This window comes from Haemaphysalis longicornis, unplaced genomic scaffold (assembly GCF_048455015.1).
Source record: "Haemaphysalis longicornis isolate Haplotype H1 unplaced genomic scaffold, Haemaphysalis longicornis Haplotype H1 scaffold_2, whole genome shotgun sequence".
NCBI lineage: Eukaryota > Metazoa > Arthropoda > Arachnida > Ixodida > Ixodidae > Haemaphysalis > Haemaphysalis longicornis.
In genome coordinates this window covers 161,783,443-161,805,319 of record NW_027526295.1, presented here as the reverse complement: position 1 = coordinate 161,805,319, position 21,877 = coordinate 161,783,443, and the positions used below count along the sequence as shown (strand labels likewise).

General features: G+C 45.3%; 1 protein-coding gene across 1 annotated transcript in view; it reads left to right on the top strand.

Moving 5' to 3' along the window:
• The first annotated feature begins 2,395 nt into the window (after positions 1-2,395).
• LOC144167478 (sodium-coupled monocarboxylate transporter 1-like) overlaps positions 2,396-21,877 on the top strand; it is a 33,361-nt gene continuing 13,879 nt past the window's right edge. Inside the window, exons 1-11 of the mRNA XM_077696733.1 lie at positions 2,396-3,217; positions 4,000-4,065; positions 7,923-7,974; positions 8,062-8,129; positions 9,048-9,202; positions 10,276-10,416; positions 15,346-15,475; positions 17,754-17,842; positions 18,400-18,515; positions 20,786-20,853; positions 21,597-21,683. Of these exons, the coding sequence (XP_077552859.1) occupies positions 2,894-3,217; positions 4,000-4,065; positions 7,923-7,974; positions 8,062-8,129; positions 9,048-9,202; positions 10,276-10,416; positions 15,346-15,475; positions 17,754-17,842; positions 18,400-18,515; positions 20,786-20,853; positions 21,597-21,683 (1,296 nt within the window). The 5' untranslated portion in view covers positions 2,396-2,893. The remainder of the gene's footprint in view (positions 3,218-3,999; positions 4,066-7,922; positions 7,975-8,061; positions 8,130-9,047; positions 9,203-10,275; positions 10,417-15,345; positions 15,476-17,753; positions 17,843-18,399; positions 18,516-20,785; positions 20,854-21,596; positions 21,684-21,877) is intronic.

Here is a 21,877-nt window from a genome sequence, read left to right as displayed (position 1 = left end):
ATCATAGAATTTAACAAAAAAACAAATGATGCACACACTCCCAAACTCCCTAGGTTGATCTATCACGGCTGGGTGTTCGCGGAGGGGTCCACATTCAAACGGTTCTGGGATAAAGATAGCCGGGTTTTTCAGCGTATGCGGCAAAGCCAACTTCGTCGCCAATGATGTGCAGTTCTCAATCTAGCGCGTATATCCTGAGAAAACAAATGTCAATGCAATCAGCCGCTGAAAAGACTCAACTATTCCATTAAGTTTAAGCTACGTGTAATAATTAGTCCGTCGTGGAATGGAGAATAATTCGGACCTCTCGTTTACTGTCACTACAGGGCTCTATGCCATTTTTTGTTTCGGAACTATCTCCAATATGCGAATGCAAACTGCGAATGCAAATTGCTGAAATGATAACGTTGCAGTCGAGGTTTTAGCAGGTATCAGTTGCACTTTTGATACAAAAATATATAAGATGATGTTTGGTGAATCTTTAAGCACGCATACCTTCTGGTTCTTCTTCATCGCAGAGGTAAAGGCTGGGTTAATCACGCCTTTGTCTTGTTTTGGAGATATGAAACACGGCATTTCTCTGACGTCACTCGTGCATCGTGCCAACCATACCTTGCGCTCAAACGTTGCTCGAATATCAGCTCCGCATTTGTGTGCGAGGATAAAACTGCAGACCTTCCAATTCATATTCAGCTGATTCATTCACAAGAATGCTGATCCGCAAAATAGAGATAATCATGTTTTGCTTCTTGCCTTTGTTTCTTTCGTTTCCGTTTGTTGGGAAAATAAAGTGCTGGATAAACACGTTCTTTGGGTTATAAAGCTCGGTGGTAAATGAAGTATTCATATATGGCAATTTAAACGTTTTTTTATTTATTCTTTACTTTCTTTAATTTTTAAGTGATGCTTTGTTTAGGCTTTGTGTTTTGGTAATATTTTTCTCGTTGCCTTACCTTACTTTTTCTTTTTTTAACGTCACCCACCCTCTTCCCCAAATGTAATCCTGCGCCGGTCACTGAATTGAGGGTTTATTAGTTTGCTTAAACTCGAATGAAAATACCCACGTAACTTCATTTTCTAAAGTCATTTACCGCCGTCATCTCTCCTATAAAAATTGCGTTAACTTGATCCGGCAATGTCACCCTTGATAATAAAAAAACCACCTTAACATTTGCAGCATTTTCTCACGCATCAGCGAATGCATTCCATAAGTATGAGCCCACATTGAATGGTGTACTGTATGCCGGGGGCATATCTATCCCTTCAGTAATCTTTGGACAGCATTGTGCGTCACAAATGAGATTTGTTGTGGTATGGTGGCACTGAAAGAGCACCACTTGGCTGGACAGCAGCAAAAACTCCAATACAAGCTTTATTCACACTTATTCCAGTGCACCACACAAGAGTTCTGTGAGCTGTTACCTTGAACACGTTCCAGTTTCAGTTACATGTATTTTTGTTTAGACTGCCGTGTGTCTTTTCGGTCATTTTACGTAGCTGAGTTGAACAACATAAATAAAATAGTTATTCATAACAATCCCATCCTGTTTGTTTGGGCCATGCGTCATTTCTTTTTAACTGTCGGTGGCTTTATACTGAAATTGTGGAGGACATGGGCGCTTAAAGCTTATAATTTTGGTGATACAACATAATTATGGCGTCAGTGATGAAAATAATGATATGCCCCAGTTCACTAATGATGTTAGTCAGAGTGATTATTCGCAAAGTTTTTCCGAAGTGCCAGAGCTCCACTCACATGTCCTACTGAATGCGGCAAATCTTGCCTTTTCCTTGGTAACAAGGTTCTTTTTGCTTGGTTTAGTTTCGCGAAACCTGCATCCGTGGTGCCTTCTTTTCCAAGGTCAGTTAATGTTTGCGCCAGAAAAGCCTCCCTGCAATGGTTTAAAGCAGTTCTAAATCCGGGGCTCCTCGTCATGGGGCGTTTTGTTTACGCAACTACAACACGCCATCGACCCTGAAAGCTCCATGCATTGGCTACGCTTATCGACTCTTATGCTAATATGCGGCGACGCGTGAAAGGTCCGCTAAGAGATAAGACTCAGCCATAATTCCACACCACCGGTCAGCCTAGCGGCCGTAATCGACCGGCATCACCTTATTTTGTCGAGGTAGCTTCATATTGAGAGTAGGCGGCATTGTTTCCTCAGTCGTCGCTTCGCTGCACTCTTTTTCCGCGCTCACTCCTATCGTGGCTTTCCACAATGGACGAGCGTTCCGCTCCTTCCTCGCATATATTTCGGCGCCTTTAGATCCTCAGCGTACGCAGTACTCAATTTGCTTTGGTGTCACCGCTGCGTCGGCTGTTCTTGCTGCTCTACAGCCACGGGGTTGTCGCCACGTGGGCATTTCAAGCGGCAAAGTGCGCCGCCTACGTAGACAGTATTTCCAAGATTGATGAACTCTATGAGGGGTACCATCGCGTCGGGACGGCCGAAGCTCACTGGGCATCCTTTTATTCAGTACATCTGTTCTTCAACGGCCCTCCATGGAAAGATGCGAATCCGGTTTAGTTTTGGCGTGAGGGAGAATATTTTTCTGCTAGTAGTTGCTCCTACCTGGGACAACATACGGTGACCACTGATGCTCAGTATTTTTTTCTGGGGTTAGCCGCGAAAAGTACCTATATTGAAATTATTCTAGCCAATTTCGAGGCAACGTCATTCGTATCACTTTCACAGAGATACAGCTTGAGTTCATAAATTTGTGAAGAATAAAATACGTTGTCTAGGGAAATCATTGGGATACGCCATTTCAAGAGAGTCGCTGGGTAAAATAACAGTTTCAACAGTTATTATTCGACAATCACGTAAACGCAAGAAGTGATTGTGCTTTGTCCACCAAAGTTAGTAAGCTACGACAGAAGGCGTGAGTGATGCATTCCGGAGGCTATTTTGGAGTCTGGGACTACGCCATCTTCTTCGCCATGCTGCTGTCGTCGTCGGCGATCGGCATCTACTACGCGTTCGCGACGGCCAACAAGCCTCAGGCACCACGGTCGATGGGAGTGATCCCGGTGGCGATGTCGCTCATCAGCACGTCCATATCACCCGTGGCCATGCTGGGAATTCCGGCCGAGATGTACTTCTACGGGCTCGAGTTTGTGGTGGCTCAGGTTGGACTGTTCTTCACCGTTCTCCTAACTAACTACGTCTACATGCCGAAGTTCTACAACCTACAAGTGACCAGTGCCTTCCAGGTATTTGCACACTTCCTCCCTATCTGTTTTCTTGACTAAAATCAGTTTACTTGCCGGTCTCTCAACAGACCTTTCCTCTCAATTATTTCCAGGATAGCGCTGCTGAGTTGCGAACGACCCCATAATTGCGGCTGAGTGCCGAAGGCGTTAGGCCGACCTAGATGGTGGAAGGGTTCGATTTTTTGCCTATGCGGTTGTACAGTAAACTGCAGCAAAGGCCAACTCGAAACGACCGTGAAAATGTGTTCGTGTTATGAGAAATTCATCTTAAGCGAATGTTTTTTCATTGTGTACGTTATTGGAGAGCAGCAGTGTTGTTCGTCTTAACCAAGTTCGTCTTAATTAGAGTCTGCTGTAAGGGTGATAAAAAAAATAAAGGGTCGATAAGCTAGACTTCATCGAACGTCCAAAAACCCGACGCGGTCTTTTAGGAGTTCGATCGAATGAAACACGTAGACATTGGTTTCTTCTTGCTTCGCCGTATTTGCTTCTTTTTTTCTTCATTGCACTTATGTTTATCTGGTGACGTTGCTTTCCGCTAACAAAGAATGTAAAATACTATGCGAACGTAAGAAATATTTCACCCTCATACTCGCGTCTACACTAACCAACGATCTTAAATAAGGCTTATGGACAAATAAATGTGACAGACAATATTTCGTTGCGTGTTTAACTTACCATTAAAGGAACTTATTTTTGCACGTCGTGGGGCACTCATTAGTCAAATGTGGAATGGGGTACATGTTCACTTGGTGATAAACACATTGTTTTTTATGTTGCAGTACCTTGAACTCAGATTCAATCGCACGTTACGGACCATTTGCTCAGTGTCTTCAGCCTTGCAGATGGTGAGCTGGCCACAGTCTTCCGTATCTCTCATGCATTTAGCATTTATTATGTGCTTGAATTAGTGTATTTATTTGTGGCTGCATAATTTATATCTTTACCGGAAATTTGTATACGGCAACAATAACGTTGAACGATTTCGCCTTCTAGAAAACACGACGGTAACAACTTCCAGGAAGTGGCGGAATGCAGAGTAAATAGTAAGGTTGGGCCACTAAATCTTCCTAATAATCTGTGTTCTCGAATGTACCTCAAGTCGAGTGACGGGAATACTCCAAGCGTTACGTCACGACTCGCAGATAACGCGTTTTCAAGAAAGAATCAACAAACGTGACCAGGATGGATGACACAACGCTTTCTACATCTTCAACTAACCTCTTACTCCCTCAAGATGCCACCGCTGGAACATATAATGTAGTTAGCACAAATCAAGCACTCCGAAGGTTTTTAGAAGCTAAAAGAAAAAAAATGGCGAAGCTTTCACTAAGTCGCGCAAGGGTTGAACCATGGCGAAGCTGTAAAATCTCTTTCTATGTAAGCACTGAAGGACCACAAACCATTGCGGTACTAGTAACAGTCATCGTCATATCCATCTATATCGTCGTCTTCCTCACTCATAACTGGCACGCCCCGGTCGTTTGGCAGCAGGCTTTCACATTTCTCCCAAAGTGTAACGCGTCAGCACGCCGTAGAACCGGCGGCAACCAGCTTCTCGAACTGGGCGTCTGAAACGCGAGCTGTCTCAGGCTTCCACCTTGAGGCGCGGATGAACGTAAACTGTTTTCTTGGTATTTTTTGCGAGAGCCACGCGGAAGCCCGGGCGACGCCGAGCGCTCCTCGGGAGACGCGTGCTCGCGTGCGCGGTAAACGGTGGTACTGACTATGACCCGCGTTTATGATGACGCGGTACACATCCCGCCAGCAACAGCAGCTCTGCTGTTTACAAATTGGCGCAATTTACACTAGTAGTGCAAGGCTGGAGAAACAGCGGCGCTGGTCGAGTTTCGGTTGCCCAGTGGTTAGGTTGCCGATGTTCCTCGTGAAGGTGCCGAATTCGCAGGCCCAGGCACGCACTCCACACCCCTGTTCGTGGGCTCCTTGCCTACTCGCCACTTTCACTCACACTTCGAGTGTTTTGGTGCGATGGACACATGACGCTCAGCCTTCACAGGCCATCTGTTAAAAATCAGGCACTTCTACGTCTAACGACGGCGGTGGTTGAACGCGAATTTTTCTTGGGACAGATCATAATCGTCTTTACATGGTGGGGTGCAAGATTTTTCTGCCTAATTTTTCGCGCCCATGAAGCCCTCTACAAATCTAAACCGCTTCGAACTTGTCGAAACGGGGCAATCGGAAAGACGGCGGCTTCATAATTCGAGGGACCCAGGTTGGGTTCCGGTCACCAAAAGGAGTTTTTTTCTTTTACTACAGCCATTTTCGCGTTACAGGCGCCGAAATCAAAATAAAAAGTCTATTGCGATAGAGGGCCTTGCTAAAAAGGTAAAATCGTGCATCGCTGTAGAGATAAACATCTGGTAAATATATAGCGGAATGGTGATAGAAAAAAAAATGATCTCACGATCGGCAACATGTCTACACGGTGTCCCAGGCATCGTTAAGATGGGTTTTAAAATTCTGTGGATGACAGCAGCATGAAATCTGTCATAAAAATAAATGAGGTCCCCTTCGTTCTGTGAATACGGATGACCAGCGAAGATGTGAGGCATAATATTAGAGTCGTCTTGGCGGCTAACTGTCACAAAAGAATTTGTTTCCGCATAGTTCCAGTAAAACAACAGTTACAGCCATTTTCTGTAACTATACTCCTCCTTTTCCATCCCTCCAAACTAGCTACAAACAACGAAACGTACAGTTTTTTACTGATAGCGTATCAACTCTAAAAGCAATTCCCAATCCAAATAAATAAACAACTGCTAAAAAATAGAAACCCACGTCAAAATAACGAGAACTTACATTAAAGGTCACAGTGGCTATGTTGGCAAAAAAATAGCCGATGAAGTAGCTAAGAAAGCAGCAAAATATCTTGAAAAAATAGAGTGGACTATTCCAACACAACTTGCCAAAAAACCGTTCAATATTAACGTAAGAAATCACTGCAACGTTGAGTCTAAACAAGACAGGAATAAAATTACACATTCCAAACGATAAAAAATGGTCACCAAATTCCGGCCCACTTTCCCACAAACTATTGCCCTTTGGAAGTTATTACTGGACACGGTACTGGACACTATAGGTGTAATCTCGGTTTTAGTAAGCCGGCTCTTCCAGATTGTGTGTTGCAGAGTGAAGCATGGCTGCCTACGGAGGTAGAATGATTACAGAAAACGTCTCTAACTATTGTATTTTCCAAAGTATGACTAAACAAGTTATATGACGATTAACCGCTAAGACTACTCTACCATTACGGGAAGTTTCATTTATATGGCAGAATATGTCATTTATGTGTCATTTATATGTCAGAATTATATATGCTCACAGTAAAGTTGCGAGCGTTACAGAATTACTGTGGGGCTTAAAGGCGATTCCTGCGGAGAACCTGACTTCAGATCTAATTGAAGTCCTGATTTCACCGTGGTATACGTAATTTTTCTATTTTTAAGACATTATCAGCCGAAATGATCAGATTTCTTGGACAGCCGGATATTTTTAGAAAACTTACAGTGATGAATAATTTGATGCAGGGAAATACGTTCTTTCTACCTATAGAGATGACATCCATCTATAGAATAACATTCTGTCCTAAATTATTTTTTCCCGTATTTTTACAAATATCGCATTAACTAAAATAACTCTATACTTGTTGGTTCCTTGATTTTTCTCCTGCTATTGGTATTAAGATTAACCTTGTCTCCTTCTCCCTTGATAAAATGCCTCCTGTTCTGATACATGCGTTGTAAAGATCAACAACAAATATTTTTTATTATTGAATAGAGAGAGAGAAGGAACTTTATTTAAGCCCAAACTGGTAGAAGGAGCACCTACAAACGTGGTTCCTGGACCATCTTGTCTAGGGGCTACATCTCCGCGCTGTTCAGAAATCATTGCGTCCATTTCTTTTTCTGTTATAATATCTTCATCGTTATTGCATTCAAGGCAAAAAATTTCTTCCTCGTCACAAAACTTGTCGAGCTCCTGTAACTCTCTTAATATATGTTGAACGGTTCTTCGGTTGATTTGGTTTTTCCTCCACTGTCTTTTTCTAAACTTGATATCATAGTTGGTTGCTTTGCTGTCCCTCGTGAATAGCAATTGCAGCCCCTTTCTTAGTCACAATCCATAGTTCATTTCCATATCTGCTCAAAATGTTGCCCAAATGTGCACCGCCTACTGAAGGTTATGTACGCTGTGCCAATTAACGTTGCACAGGGAAAATTTGGGGCCTCCTGTTTTTAGGGTAACACTGGACGTAGCCAGAAGTGACAGTCCTTCCTGAGGGCTCTTTGGAAAATCGGGCGCAGTTATTGCATATGGCTGCGTTTCCACCCCGTATTCCTCGAAACCCACCCGCTCTTCTGTTCACCCTACCGCCCCCAGTTAAAAAAAAAAAAGGTCAATCATAGTGTAGCAATTTACCGAAAGCCGAAAGGAAGGGTTTAGTTAGGTGCCGATTAGTGAGTGCAAACTCTATGATGGCCTTAGGTTTGCCATTAAAACAATGAAGTAATGAACTAACTATAATGAAGTAATGAGCTAACTACATAGCTATTCCGCAATGAATACATCAAGTACCACTGTTTTTTAAATACCGCCACAAAGTCGTGGCCCACCCGATGCAACAAGATAAAAACTATGTATTCCGTAGGTTTAATAAATTTTGGTTTCTGTTCTTTTTCAGACCGTATACATGTCGATAGTGCTTTACGGGCCCGCTCTTGCTTTACAACAAGGTACCGTACACTTGAAACTTTAAAATTAACTTCTTTTCAACCAAAACTACGGCTTGATAGTAAGTTTTTAACTCAATTTCTCCGCAGTGACTGGAGTTAACCTCTGGCTGTCCGTGGTCTCCATCGGCGTCGTTTGCACCTTCTACACCACAATAGTAAGACGTCGGTTGTGACTGCACACGCTGTACCACATTTTGGAACTTCTTGTTTGAATATTTTTAACATGTAGTACGTGGAGCAACCAACATTAGCAGCATATTTTATTACTTCTCGTGAAAGGTGTAAAGGAACGCTGGTACAATAAATTTAGAGATAACTGTTAGTGATATAGCCTGAATAAAGACACAACTATTAAGCATATACCAAAGCTAGCAATCGAATAATCTTTGTGCAAATTGTTACTTAGGAGAAGCAAATACCGTATTTACTCGGTTCTAAGCACTCCCTTCTTTCCACCATCGCAATGCTCAAAGTGAGAGGGGTGCTTACATTCGAAAGACCAAATTTACCGCCCCCCCCCCCCCCCCACACACACACACACACCACGTTTTTTTTCGCGGCCGTATCTCGACGAGAAGGCGCGAAGCATAATGTTTCATTTGGCAAACATTCAAAACAAAAATAGGTACAATGAATCCACGCCTTACGTATAATACTCAGCCACACTCTCTACCATTCGAGTTCGTTGTACCGCTTGGGCGGCCGCTTAGCTTAACCAAAACAGGAGACGACCAGCAGGTCATCTCCTGTTCGGTTAGGCGTTTTTTTAATTGAAAACTTCATAAACCCCTTCAACGTCAACGTCAAACGTCAACTCGGACCCGTTCCCACGCGTCTGAAATCCACATTGCGATGGTTGCCTAGGGGATGCTTAGATTCGCAAAAATACGGTATGTTTTCTTCCGTTTTGTTGCGCGCACCCTGGATTCTGTGAACACTATAAATAGAGGAAGGGTATTTCTCGGGAAAATATTCATCACACAGTATTTTTACCGATTCTGATGCTAATGTTAGGTTGAATAGCTGGTTGGTATTCGTGTAGTATTTCCGTGCTCACTGAACCACTTCTTCAGGGTGGCATCAAGGCTATCGTCATGGCGGACGTCTTCATGAGTTTCATAAAGTACGCCTCTATCATACTGCTTGCGGCGAAAGGAACCGTGGACGTCGGGGGCGGCCAGAACGTCTTCGAAAGAAACCTCGGTGCCCAACGGCTGAACGTACTTGAGTAAGGCACTGGTGATTGACTTACGGTAACTACAACCATAACGTGCTTGTTGACAATACGCTAAACATGGAATTTTCCTTCCTGTCCACAATTTAGAGCCAGAAAACGACACGAAGGGCGTAGGCCAATTTTAGACTTATGGTATGAGCTGGTAAGCTTTTTATTACGCATAAAAACGTTATTCAACAGCTCGCGCAGCCCTATTAACAGAATTCCTTCAGCGAAATATTGGCATCGTTTCAGGTCTATTTGAATTAAAATATTGGTGAATGCTCATAGCTCCCAACTGGTTGACTAGAGTACCAGCAGACAGGGGCGCGCTCATATATCGCAATAAATTACTGATAAGTATAATAAAAATGTTCATGCAACGACATTTCAGCGCGCGCTCAACAACCCGCTATTAGGACAATTAAATCTGTGGCATGATTCACCGGCCTTGTGATTTTCATGGCGCATTCTGCCACTTCTGTCTTGTTCGTTGCATTTTCTTGGCTTGTTGCATGCAGTTTTCTGGGATTATAGCAAAGTTTTTGTCTTCGCTCTTTCGTGTAGCGAAAAACCACTAGTGCCATACAATAATGATTAAGGTGGAGGCGAAGTTTATATCGGCAAAACCTTCCCGAACTACTACTTCATGGTGCACGGTCCATACATATCAATATTGCCTTACGCACTGATATACTTTAGCACTTTTACGGCAGAACACTGATAGGTAACCGAACTTTTCAGTTTTCCGTATTCAAACGTACGCATTGAATTTAATGTTATCAAAATGGAATCGGAAAAGTGGCGCCGCAGATATATGAACGAAATAAAAAGAATAAAAACGCAACGTCGTCCCTTTTAACCGCAGATGAACGGATGGCGGACGATGCAACAGATGATTTCGTGACTGCAAACATTTCTTGTAAAGCTTAATACCCGGCAGAAGATGTTAGATGAACTGCACCTTACGTTTAGCCAACGTAGAATACATTTTTAAAAAATCGGTAGTAATTCATAAAGCGGCAACTACTGCTTTTTGAGGATCTCGGTGTGGAAGATAACCCTTGTGGCATCACTTTTCCAAGTTTCCGGCCGGACCCAACGGTTCGACACTCGGTCTGGTCTTTGGTGATCGGCGGCACGTTTCTGTGGCTGACCTTGTACGCCGTAAACCAGGGCTGGGTGCAGCGCTACCTCAGCATGCCCAGTGTGGCAGCAGTGCGCAGGTGAGTTGCCTTAAACACTTGCACGCATGCGCGAATCGAGCACTTCTTAGCGATCCTTTATTTGAAACAGCGAACAGCAATCAAATTTAGGCAGTCAGCCTTGAGTAAGGGTGCTGGATCTTCTTGGAGTAAGGAATTGGGGAGTTTCCATAGCATGGCCCTGACTGGCTAGCTAAGCCAGGTAAAATAGGCAGCATTGTTGTACCACCAACCGAAGCTCCAAGCCAGTAGAACTTCATAATGTCATTTAAATTAGGGTTCGAGCAGATTTCTTCAGTCCCGATAGGGATAAATGTACGTTAACAAGCGAGTGTAAGATATTGCAAGGGAGAAACTTTGGGGATCGAAAATAAACTTACAGACGGAATACAACAATAGTGATTAAAGGTCGCAAGTGCTTTTGGACGACTCCTTGGTCTTGCTTGAAAGCACCCTGAAATCGTAATATTGGGAAGCCTTATGCCTGCATTCCGAATTTTTGTTTTAACAGCGGAGTGGTTTGAGCTGAAGCTTGGGCCGTTGGGGTTGGTAAAAAAAAATACCGAGCAAAAAAATTTCACCATCTTCTCTTGGGGGAACCTCGAGTAGTATGCGAAGCAGCCATGGGGTCGACTCAAGTTCCCATTAGTTTTCAGTTTGATCGCGGCGTTGCGGGAGGAGAATGAGGGGAGGGGAGTACAGCGTACACGCGCGTCATTTATACCGCGGAGCTACAGTGGCGCCCCCCGCGTAGTATGCAGCGGCTGCCGTCGCGTATCACGGCCGGGCTGGAGGAGCGGCGGGCGCGCACTTTCATACGGCCTGCGCTTCGGGTATAGTTCCCACCTTTGACCGCCGCTAGTTCGTGTCGCTGCGGACCAACCCTCGCCGGTTGACCTACAGCACGCGCGGGGTAGGTAGAGCGGCGGCGCGCGCGCACTTGCCACTGCTCTAGCCCTGCCGTGGCTACACGCGATACCTGTCCGTGTAAATTTACATGTGCGTCATTAAAATAGGCGACTCCTCCCCCCTTCTGAATTTTCGGTCTAATTGGGTCAAACAGCCTAACATTATCACTCGGAAGCGCCTAATCAAAAAATTGAAAGAAACATTTTAACTCGGGGCACATGAAGAAAAATATGCGAGGCCTTCATATCTTATCAGCGACTGTATTATATGAAAATGGTGAGACAGGCAAATAAACACGGAACTTTCCGTGACTGAAATATCATTTCTTATTTTTTATTTTTCCTTTCGCATGATGTCTTGGTTTGCACACGCACAGGGCACGACCAGTGACGCGAATGATTTCCCGTCGAGTGAGATAGGGTTATCGCTTAGCTAAACGTGATTCTGCTATTCACGCTCCGGTCGGGCTGAGCGGCCCGCCGGCAGCGAAGCGCACTGTCAAAAACACACAGCTGCTCGGCCAGAGGCGATGCGTCGACTAACAGAAAGGCGGGTTGGAAGGGCAGAGGGTTGGTTCGAAGCGCCCCCACTGTAAAGAATCTGCTGTATTGGTTCCTTCTTGGGTGCGCAGGCCGTATGAAAGTGCGCGCTCGCCGCTGCTCCAGTCCGGCCGTGCGCGTATCTAACCCTAAGCTGCTTCGCATTATCGCGCGCCGAGCCGCAGGTGTTGCCATTCGTTGCGCAATCCCGGAGAGGAGAGCAGCTTCAGAGAGGAGAGGAGGAATGCCGGAGAGGAGAGGAGCGTCGGAGAGGAGAGGAGGAATGCCTCGCATACTACTCAGGGTTCCCCTACGGGAAGATGACGACGGTGGTTAAACGCGAAGCTATCTCGTGATGGAGTTTTGGTTCGCCATTCCCTAGGGGCATCCTGCCACAATTATCATCAGCGGTGCCTGGCCAGGCGTGCGCAGTGGAGTGTGGTACTCAGGGTTCCCCTACGGGAAGATGACGACGGTGGTTGAACGCGAAGTTATCTCGTGATGGATTCTTTGGTTGGCCAATCTCTAGGGGCATCCTGCCACAATCATCATCAGCGGTGCTGGCCAGGCATGCGCAGTGGGGGTGTGGACGCCACACAATGGCACCCACACAACGGCGGAGGGAACAGGCTCGACCATAAGCTGCTTCGCATCTAAAAACTCCTCCGGCGCGAGCTGCCCGGCACGAACGCCACTCAGAGCCTCGCGTAGCCTCGCCTAGCTATGTCTTCATCGCACGTGCCGGTACCGGTCGACCTTGACCAACACTCTGCCCAGCGTTCGTGGCGTGATCTCTCGTGTGCTTTTTCCATCGCCAGTTCTCGTGCGTTGGCGCCACAAATCGCAAGAATGAAACATCTCGCACAGACGTCGAGTTCGCGAAGCCGGTTGCCGCCGGTTCTAGTGCGCGATAATCCGGTCCTTTTCCACATTGGGATATATGTGAAAGCGTGCGAGAAAAACAATCCGCGCCTGCCTGCAGACGTAAAGAACTTTGAGCGGCAAGTTCGGAAATATATGTGACGTGCAACAGCCGGGTTTCCGACGAAGGGAGATACTGAGCGGCAGAAAAAGAGAGTCACTGTCGAAGAGCCGCTACTAGAGAACAGATGCGACGACTTCGGTCCAATCCTGAAACAAATGACTGGTACTTAAAATAAAATGCTCGCGGCTTAGCTCAGCTAACCATGGATATGCAAAGCAAAAGCTTGGCTTACTCTGGCTGAGTCTTGGTTTCGCTTGGTTAACCTTTGCCGTCGGTCCTGTGCAGCGCTCACCAAAAGAGGCCAGGCCTCGCTTTCATTCTCGGCGAACGCGGCGTTCCTCTTTCACGGCTAACGCGGCGCAAGATGGAGCACATAGCCCGAGACGACCCAGTGGCGCATCCGTTTGAGTCTGCGTGTTTGGTCGGCTCTCGATCAGCTGAGCGGCCGCTCCCGTCGCGGCCGCCGCCGCTACGTTAGGAGAACTACTAAACATGGGGCCTTGTGCGCAGCCGACAGCGGTCCAGGCGAATCGCGCCACTCGCTTCAACGGGTATGTCGCAAGGGGTGTGTCTGCGGTCAAAAGGTAAACTTAGTAAAGCTTTGATTTAAAACAACATCTTGTACATACTTTAATGACCCAGTAAGATTTAAACAAATTAGGCGTCGAGAGTGTCCCGGCCAGGTCCATTAACGCCAACTGTCCCATGAGATGGTTCGAGGCTAGCCTATAGTCCGCCATACTGAAGCAGGTGAGTGAGAAATGTGGGGTTTGAATTGCAATGGGGTAGGAGAAAATACAATGTTCTAAATTAGCGCATTGTTCGGGACAATTGGGACATGCCGGGGAGTGTCGGATACGGTAGAGAAAGGAACGAGCAGGTGTAAGCAGGGTATTTCGGTATGCACCGAAGAATGCATAGTTGCGCGGTGGTTAGATCGGAAGTGCACGAAAAGTTTCTCTTGTGTTTTTATAGTGAAGCTTTATTTCCTGTTTCTAGCTGATAGTAGCGCCATACGTGGGTGCATAGGGCCAGGAAATCCCAGACGCGGCGATGCAGAAGTTCGCGGGCGAAGGTACGCACCACCTCATTGCCTGGGATTCCAACGTGACTAGGAATCGACCTTAGAGTGACAGTGTGGGGACGTAGTTTTGTTAAGCCCTCGCGTTGATCATACTGTAGTTCTTCAGGAATCCTACCCATGTGAATGGCGTGGATCGCTTTTATTGAATCAGCGTATATGGTGTATCATCAGGGTTAAGGAGGTGCTAAGGAGAGGTCCTAAATACTAGTTATTTTTGGGCAGGGTCTCCATAGTCGCTGTAGGTGGAAGGAAGGAAGGAAGAATGTAGAAGAAAGGCAGGAAAGTTAACCCGGCTAGAGCCTAGTTTGCTATCCTGCACGTGGGAAAGGGGAAATGGGCAAGAAAAAGAGAGGAAAAAAAAAAGAGGAAAAGTTGGACCAGACACGTATGCCCAGCCAGCCACTGTAGGTGGAGGATTAGTGAAAGTACTAAGGGTGTGTGTGACTACTTCATGGCCACTTGCCATTGAACAGGGTATGTGCGCCCGTGATGCATCCGTGTAGACTATCGTAGAATCAATAAGATGGACATGACTGGAACGCGACAGAGTGTTTTTCGCTCTTTGGGGGCTAACCATGACACCACGCAGAAAATTTGACTCGGGTCTTAATGCATAACCACGCATAAACATAGCCGAACCAAGAATAAGCTAGGTGGGGCGCCAGTTCCACTGATTGCTCAGTCTTCGCGTCACTATATAGGGAAAAGCTGCCCTAAATTTTTTTTTGTTCAACCGTTTACTGTGCTTCAATAACTAATGCTTCTTTTGGTTCGGTTGCCGGTATTGTGCACTGACGCAAAAGTAAGAACTTTTGCACGAAAGCGAGATATTATTACAGGGCAGCCTTCTTGGTAAAAAAAAAAAATCCCGGGCTATCTCCATTAATGTGAAACCTGGGAGGGGCGAAGCATGCAGTGTCTAAGTGTATTCTTGGCGCCTTGGTGTTTTTTCCAACGGAGATGTAACCGTTGGGGAGTAGAGGTATACAGCTTCTGCTGTAAATGTCTCTTGCCCTTGAAGCACGAAGTTCTCTAGCGCGAGGCGTAAACGAGTGTCTCGGTGTTTTTTAGTCCACCTTACGTTCTAGCGCGAGGCGTAAACGAGTTTCCCAATGTTTTAGTACTGTGACTACATGAGACGATGATTACGACGACCACCGGAGACGCCAATAGCCCCAGCCCCCGAAAGCATTAGCTCTGTGTGGCCCGTGCAACATTTTTATGTGTGCATGATAAAAGCCGGGCATTTCGAACTGCCCCAGTGCATACATTTACTTCAAGTGCTTCCCACTGACTCAAGCCTCACATCTCGATTTTACCACTAGTGATAACCTCATGAGTTATGAACGGAAACTTTGTCCGAGCGCGAGGAAGCATCGTAATGTGGCTGCTAGTGCCCCCGTCATCGGCTCATGTTGCTCCTTCTTGCCCAGGGCCATGTGGGTGAATCTGCTGGGTGTGGTTGCACTCCAGACTGCGCTATGCTACGTCGGGCTGGTAATATTCGCGCGGTACAGCGAATGTGACCCTATCAGCACAAGGCAAGTCACCGCTGCCGACCAGGTGGGTGCGATTCCCGTGCTATTGGCACCATTGTGGTATGGTAGAGTGAAAGACGTCGTGCATGGCTGAATGGTGAAATAGTTTCAGTGACCTTATTTATTCGTTCAATAAGGTATTTTTTAACAGCCAGTGTGCGACCATTAAAAATTATGGCCGTTACGACATGGCACTTGAGCAGCTCAGGACAGGGATGCACTTACGAAAACTGGCCCGGAAATAATCTAAGGAAAGTCTGGTAATAGCCTATGTTATTTATATTGTGACTTCTCTAGTATAGAGTCAAGCGCTAGCGTTCATGAACTCTTTTTGTATCAGCTTCCCTTATTTATTGATTGATTGTCTGTAGTTAGTGTAGTGAGGAGATGGCGCCGTGTTCGCGCATTTGACTGCAGCATCAATAATTGATTGTAATTTCTTACAGCTGAGATGACATCGCTATGTTACATCCTCTTGTCTGCATATTTGTAACTTGGTCGCTCAAATTCCAAGACGGCTCCCTGGCCCCAACAAACTGTAGCGACACCTAGTTTTCCGTTTCCCGGGCGGTGGTCGCTGATCTATCTTCTCTTCCCCATTACCCCTTCCTTTTCCTGCCCCAACCACCTTTGTACCACTACCTCAACCCATATTTCTACCCCATCCCCTTCCCTTTCTCTCCCGGCGATACATATGTGGTGCAGGCTGGGAACCTCTTTCCCTCTCACAGTCACCTCACCTCACCTGTCTTGGCAAAGAAATCATCTACATTTATAAATGCGGAGGAATAAATTTCCCTTCGACTTCTTATCGAAAATCACGTAAACAGCTAAATTAGAGCAAAAACGGAGGAAAGCCATAAAATGGCTAATGAGAAGCAAACAAAAATGCACTTTCTGAGAATTCTTTAAATTATTTAGTCTGTTTTTTTTTGCGACGGAGAAGCCAAACTATGTTATTTACCTAATAGCACCTCTCTTAGTTCACATAGTAAAGAAATGCTCTTATTGGCCAATAGTTGAAAAATTTTATTTTAAAACGATGTAGACTCAGTGTGACTGCTTTACCGTTTCCACGTGAAAAACTTTAGGAATGTACTTTAAATCCTGGATTTGCTGTCGTGCCTTCACGGTATAATTTCAAAGTAGACACTTTAAAAAGCATTTCAAACGATGATTATAAATGTGCAGGCTTGTAGGAATATTTCTTTCAAATAAAAAGTCCAAGAACTTTACCAAATTTATTCATGAGCCAGTGAATATTACTCGCCCAAGTGAATATGACTCGCTCAAAGATTCAAAGATTGAAATATTTTATGTCCTCAGATGTACGAGGAGGGAGGCTGGGACTACAGGCTACAAAAGCCTGGCGGAGGCCCCAGCCCCCTTTGATACAGTAGAATGAATAAGCAAAATTGACAAGCTGTAAAATATAATGTTTGAGTAATAAAAAATATAAGCAACATGGGGAGCGCCAGACAATAAAGGACTGGAGTGTTGTAAGCCGGGCTAGTTGGTACTGTTCCATGGCGGGCAGCAGCGCAAACTGGACGAAAATACCAAAAGAGAGAGACACGAACATCGCTTGTTGGTGTCTCCCCCTTTTCATGTTTACGTCCAGTTTGCGCTGTTACCCGCCATGAATAAAGGACAATAATAGTACCGTACATTAAAGTAAATCGGAGTAAAGTATAAGAAAGTACAATAGGATAATAAGAGTAGAACTATAACTGCGTTTTAAACATCGACATTACTACAAAACCAGCGCATTAAACAAGTTTATACAACATCCACAGTTTTAGCTATTGAAGCATAAATTCTGACTTAGAAGGTATTCTTTCACCTGCGTTTTAAATTTGTTTCTGATATAATTCAAATGATTCTGGTCTCCAACTTTGTTTGGTATGTCAGTGTGTTGAATATAAGGCAGTGACAGCTAAGAGAAAGTGTTTTCGTGTTCACTTAGAGCACGGATTTCATATTAAGAAGGATGGGCGAAAGACAGCTTTTTTTTTTATTACACAGAAGAACAATTTTGTTTCGGAACAACCACGCACGCCAACCGATCATGAACGCCTTTTTAAATACCGCCAAACCTGGGTTTACTAAAACACAAGGACTCAAAATTTATTTCGTTAGATCTGAAACTTCGTAAAATTGAGAAAGCAGTAAACCTATGTGGGACGGAAGGACGGGAAGTTGGTTGGTAATTTATAAAATTTCTTAAACTGGTTTTCTTAAAAATGATTCATTAAAATACATGCAAAAAATTACAAAGTGTTGTGGTCCACTCTGCCCCGCAGCTGAACCCGTTCTTCGTAATGGACATACTGGGTAATTACCCGGGTGTACCAGGACTCATCGTATCGGGAATATTTAGTGGAGGCCTCAGGTTAGTGCCTTGTTTTTTTCAGTGTAGCGTATTACCCTACTTGAACCTTTCTTGTGTTCAGTGAGACTAACCTAAGATGACTGCATCCCTGAACAATAAGTCCCCCGAAAACGAAGTCATTCTACGATATCACCAAATATAGTATTCTTTCTATTAAATTAAATAGAATATATTTTGTCTACTCGTGTGTCGGCAATGCCAGGGAACACCCAGACATAAATATACGGAGCATCCCAACCGCTCAAGACAGCGTGGCCGATGGTGTTGGCAGCGTGCAGCATTCGCACATTTGGTACAGTTACATCCGGCTGTTCGGAGTTGTAGGCAATTTTTGTAGGCAATTTTCGCAGTCCGATCGGTCTTACTGCACATTGTGGTCCATGCTGTATTCAAGGTCAAGGTCACGTGGTCAAATTCAAGGTCACGTGGTAAAATCGCATGGCAGCGGCAGTATTTATCCAGCAACGCTAACGGTGTTATTTCACGTCAATTTAAACATTTCGCCAAAGAAACAACTCGGTGCTGTTTTAAGGTTTTTTCTTCAAATCTTTTGCTAGTGGCGTGTCTGCCAGTTTGAGTTCCTTGGCGACGACCACCCTTCAAGACATCATCAAGACGTACATCAAACCGGACCTCGGAGACAGAGCCTCCGGAATCACACTCAAGATTCTTAGTAAGAGCCTCTGCTTTTCGCGCTCCAATTTCTTCTTGTGAACAAAAATATTAATGATAACGGCACGGTCCGCGCGAGCGAGTATGACTGAAAAACAAGGCCTTGCAATTTCCTGAAGCATGCAGCGATTATGCGTAGATGAATAATCTTTTAAGGAATCGGATGAAGCCTTCGTGCGTGAAAAGAGGGGGGGGGGGATAAACCTGAAGGCAAATGTGGTTGTACGTGTATCCGCTCCTGACGCGGACGACAGGATTACGGTCACTTTCGACAGATCGGTCCGTATGGCAATTTTGAGAGAATAAGATGAATAAAATCGCTTTGTGAGACTTTTTATGTATGCGTCGTATTTTAGAAGATCTTTATTAGCTTGTTGACACATTCTTGGGATGTATTGTTGCTGCACCCTATCAGGTATTAAATTGTCCTTATCTCCTGCACCAACTTCTACGGCTAAACCAGTAAGTAATATACCCAAGTATATTCCGATTTCATGGTCTCGCAATTACTAGAACTGACTATCGGGTGAAGTGAGGGAACTATGCACTTTCGTTACAAGAAAGGAGCTTACATTCCAAATACATTTCTACAATTGTGGGTAAATTAAATGCTGTCCTTAAATTATGTGCGAAAAAAGCGTAAACCCCACCATCGCTTCTCTTTTACGACAGCAACTAATGCGGCGGAGTTATGTTTCTGACGTATAGAAGCTTCCCTTTGTACCAGCACAAGACGCAAACCTGCATTTCTCCTTTAGCAAAAACAAACATGAACTCGAAACTTTCCTACTCTGGTAGGGGGCTTGCTGTGTACGTTTTATTTGTTGCGGACTGCACATGAACACGTTCTAATTTGTTACGAGCGCATCCAATGTTTACGCAATTACCAACACAAAAGAGGGCACCTTTGAAACGACTTTTGACATGCAACTTGGCGAATCGTAATAGCCGCATTCGTTGTGCGCAGTTATATGACTTCTTAGTACTATCTTATCCATGTCGCATTACCAAGAAACAAAACTAAAACGAAGCACGCTTAAACATTTCGTAAACGCAGTAGATAGTAATTTAGTAAAATTAGCAAAAAAATTTCCCTAGCAACTTGTGATTTCCTCCCGTCACTATCGTATTTAATTAAGGAATAGAGTGACGGGAGGAGTACGAGAAACCCAGGAACAGAAACGTTCTTAATTACATTTTCTTACGAATCACCGGGCTGTAGCGGGCCCCGGCGGGCTGCAGAAACCATTGTAGAAGGGTCTGAGCGGGCCGCAGCGCTTCGGGCTTTGTGCCGCACTTCTCGGCTGTATGGCGAAGCCTCCTCTCCGTGCGCCTTTCCAGCAGGCCTCTCCGTCGGTGACTCACGCTTGCAGCCGACAGATCCTGTCTGGGAAAGTCTGGATCGCTGTCGCCTCTCTCTCTGCGTGATTCAAACTTGGGCGGTGACAGACGATACATGCAGAGACTTGTCCGAAGGACGCGGAAGCCGTTGCGGAGACCTCCTCTCTCTCCTCTCTAGGACGAAGCGTGCGCCGCTACTACCGACCACTCACGACCTCTGAAAAGAGCGTTATGCGTGTCTGTACCGTTCGTATCATATTCACAATATAGAGGGAATGCATGTTTGACCGTTGGCGCTTTGGGTATAAATAAGACCCCCCCCCTCCTCACCCAGCACTCTAGTTCATTCCTGTTTGAGCAGTGACTCAATGCTATCACTCTGCTCGAGTCCTGTACTGTAATCTCGCCCCTCGAGGCATTATTCTTGCCTGGCTTCGGCTCAACTCTCGCCATGCAGTAAAGATGTTAAGTTTGCCTTCGGCTTCTGGTCTTCTTCAAGGCAGAAACATTGGCTGGCCGCTCGCTTCACCATGCTACCACACGCATATCGGAGGCGACGGAGCTCGGCTCGGGTACGCCTTCCCGTATACAACAATCTGCTTTTGAGAAAACTGACTTCTTGAGAGCGAGTGAACCACATACGGCTGCACTCAGCGTGACCTGCACGACCGCAAACATTTTTCAACAACTAATATCTATATGCCCCGTGGCCTAACAAAAACTGTCAGCTCGACTTGTGCTACGACGTTAAGGTTTATTCTAACTTAAAAATACTCGTTGTTTTCCGGGCTTCAATGCTAAGGCTTGTATGCAGACGTCTGTAAATACAAAGTGGTGTTGTGACTAATACTATAAGCACGCCGTACCTCTATATTTCCCGTATACAACAATTTGTATGTTTATTCTTTTCCCCTCTTCTCACGCGTGCAGCCGTTGTCTTCGGCGTCATCGTGGTGGCCATGGTATACGTCGCCCAGCAGATGGGTGACGTGCTTCAGGTACGACGGGTAACCTGCTCGCGTTTGAGCATTAAAAATAACCAACAGGCATTTGTACGACTCATGACTGAAGACTCATCCCTTGTTTAGCGCAGCGCTGTAAATCGGTACAAGAAACAATACGCAACACATGATTTGGGTTACGTTACGAAGACGGCCCACCGGTTAACCTCTACCCCATTTCAAATCCTCTTGGTCAGAAAGTTTATTGTTATAAGACGGCCGAACACTCTGTGAGAAACGTTTCAGGGACATGCTTTACACTTATTGTAGCTTAAGTGCTTCATGAGTAGCACATTATAGAATGCCTATGAATTTTTTCTCAAACTCCGTGCTTGTGACGGATGCTGTGTTCTTTAATACGCACTTCATCCGTAAAAAAGGGTGGAATGGTGCATTCATAAATCTCCCGCATCACAATGTCAGAGAGAATTTTACAGAGCGTAGCATTTAAAATTTCACAGAACGATCCGGTTGCACTGTTCTAATGTTACACGGTACATGTAGTTTTGCTAAAGCGTAACACCGCCGCAGCCAGCGAAATCTACGAACACATTAAACTCTACTCGAGCTATTTGGCCGCGGAGCAAGCGCTATTGTCCTTCGATATGAGTTGCGCTGAAATAAGCACATACGCGGCCAGTGTGTGTAACCTTTCCTCGGTTGCTACACATTGCCGCCGCGCCCAATTCGTTTGCATAATTAACAATGTTCTTTATACCCCATCTATATTTTTCTTCTAGTCCGCACTATCCATTCTCGGAATAGTGGGAGGCCCCCTGGTCGGCGTGTACACGCTTGGCATCTTTGTCCCATTCGCCAACTCCATCGTAAGCACAACGTTCTCTTGTTTATTGTCCAAGGACTCATGCCTCCTTCACCCCACGAAGTGAGCGCTATAGCACGCTTGTGGCGACCTGAACTAACCGGAAGAAAAAATTACGGGCGATGTCCACTAACGTGAAACCTGAGGAGGAGCTAAGCATGGACTGTATAAGTGTATTCAAAGATTGTAAGTCTCTCT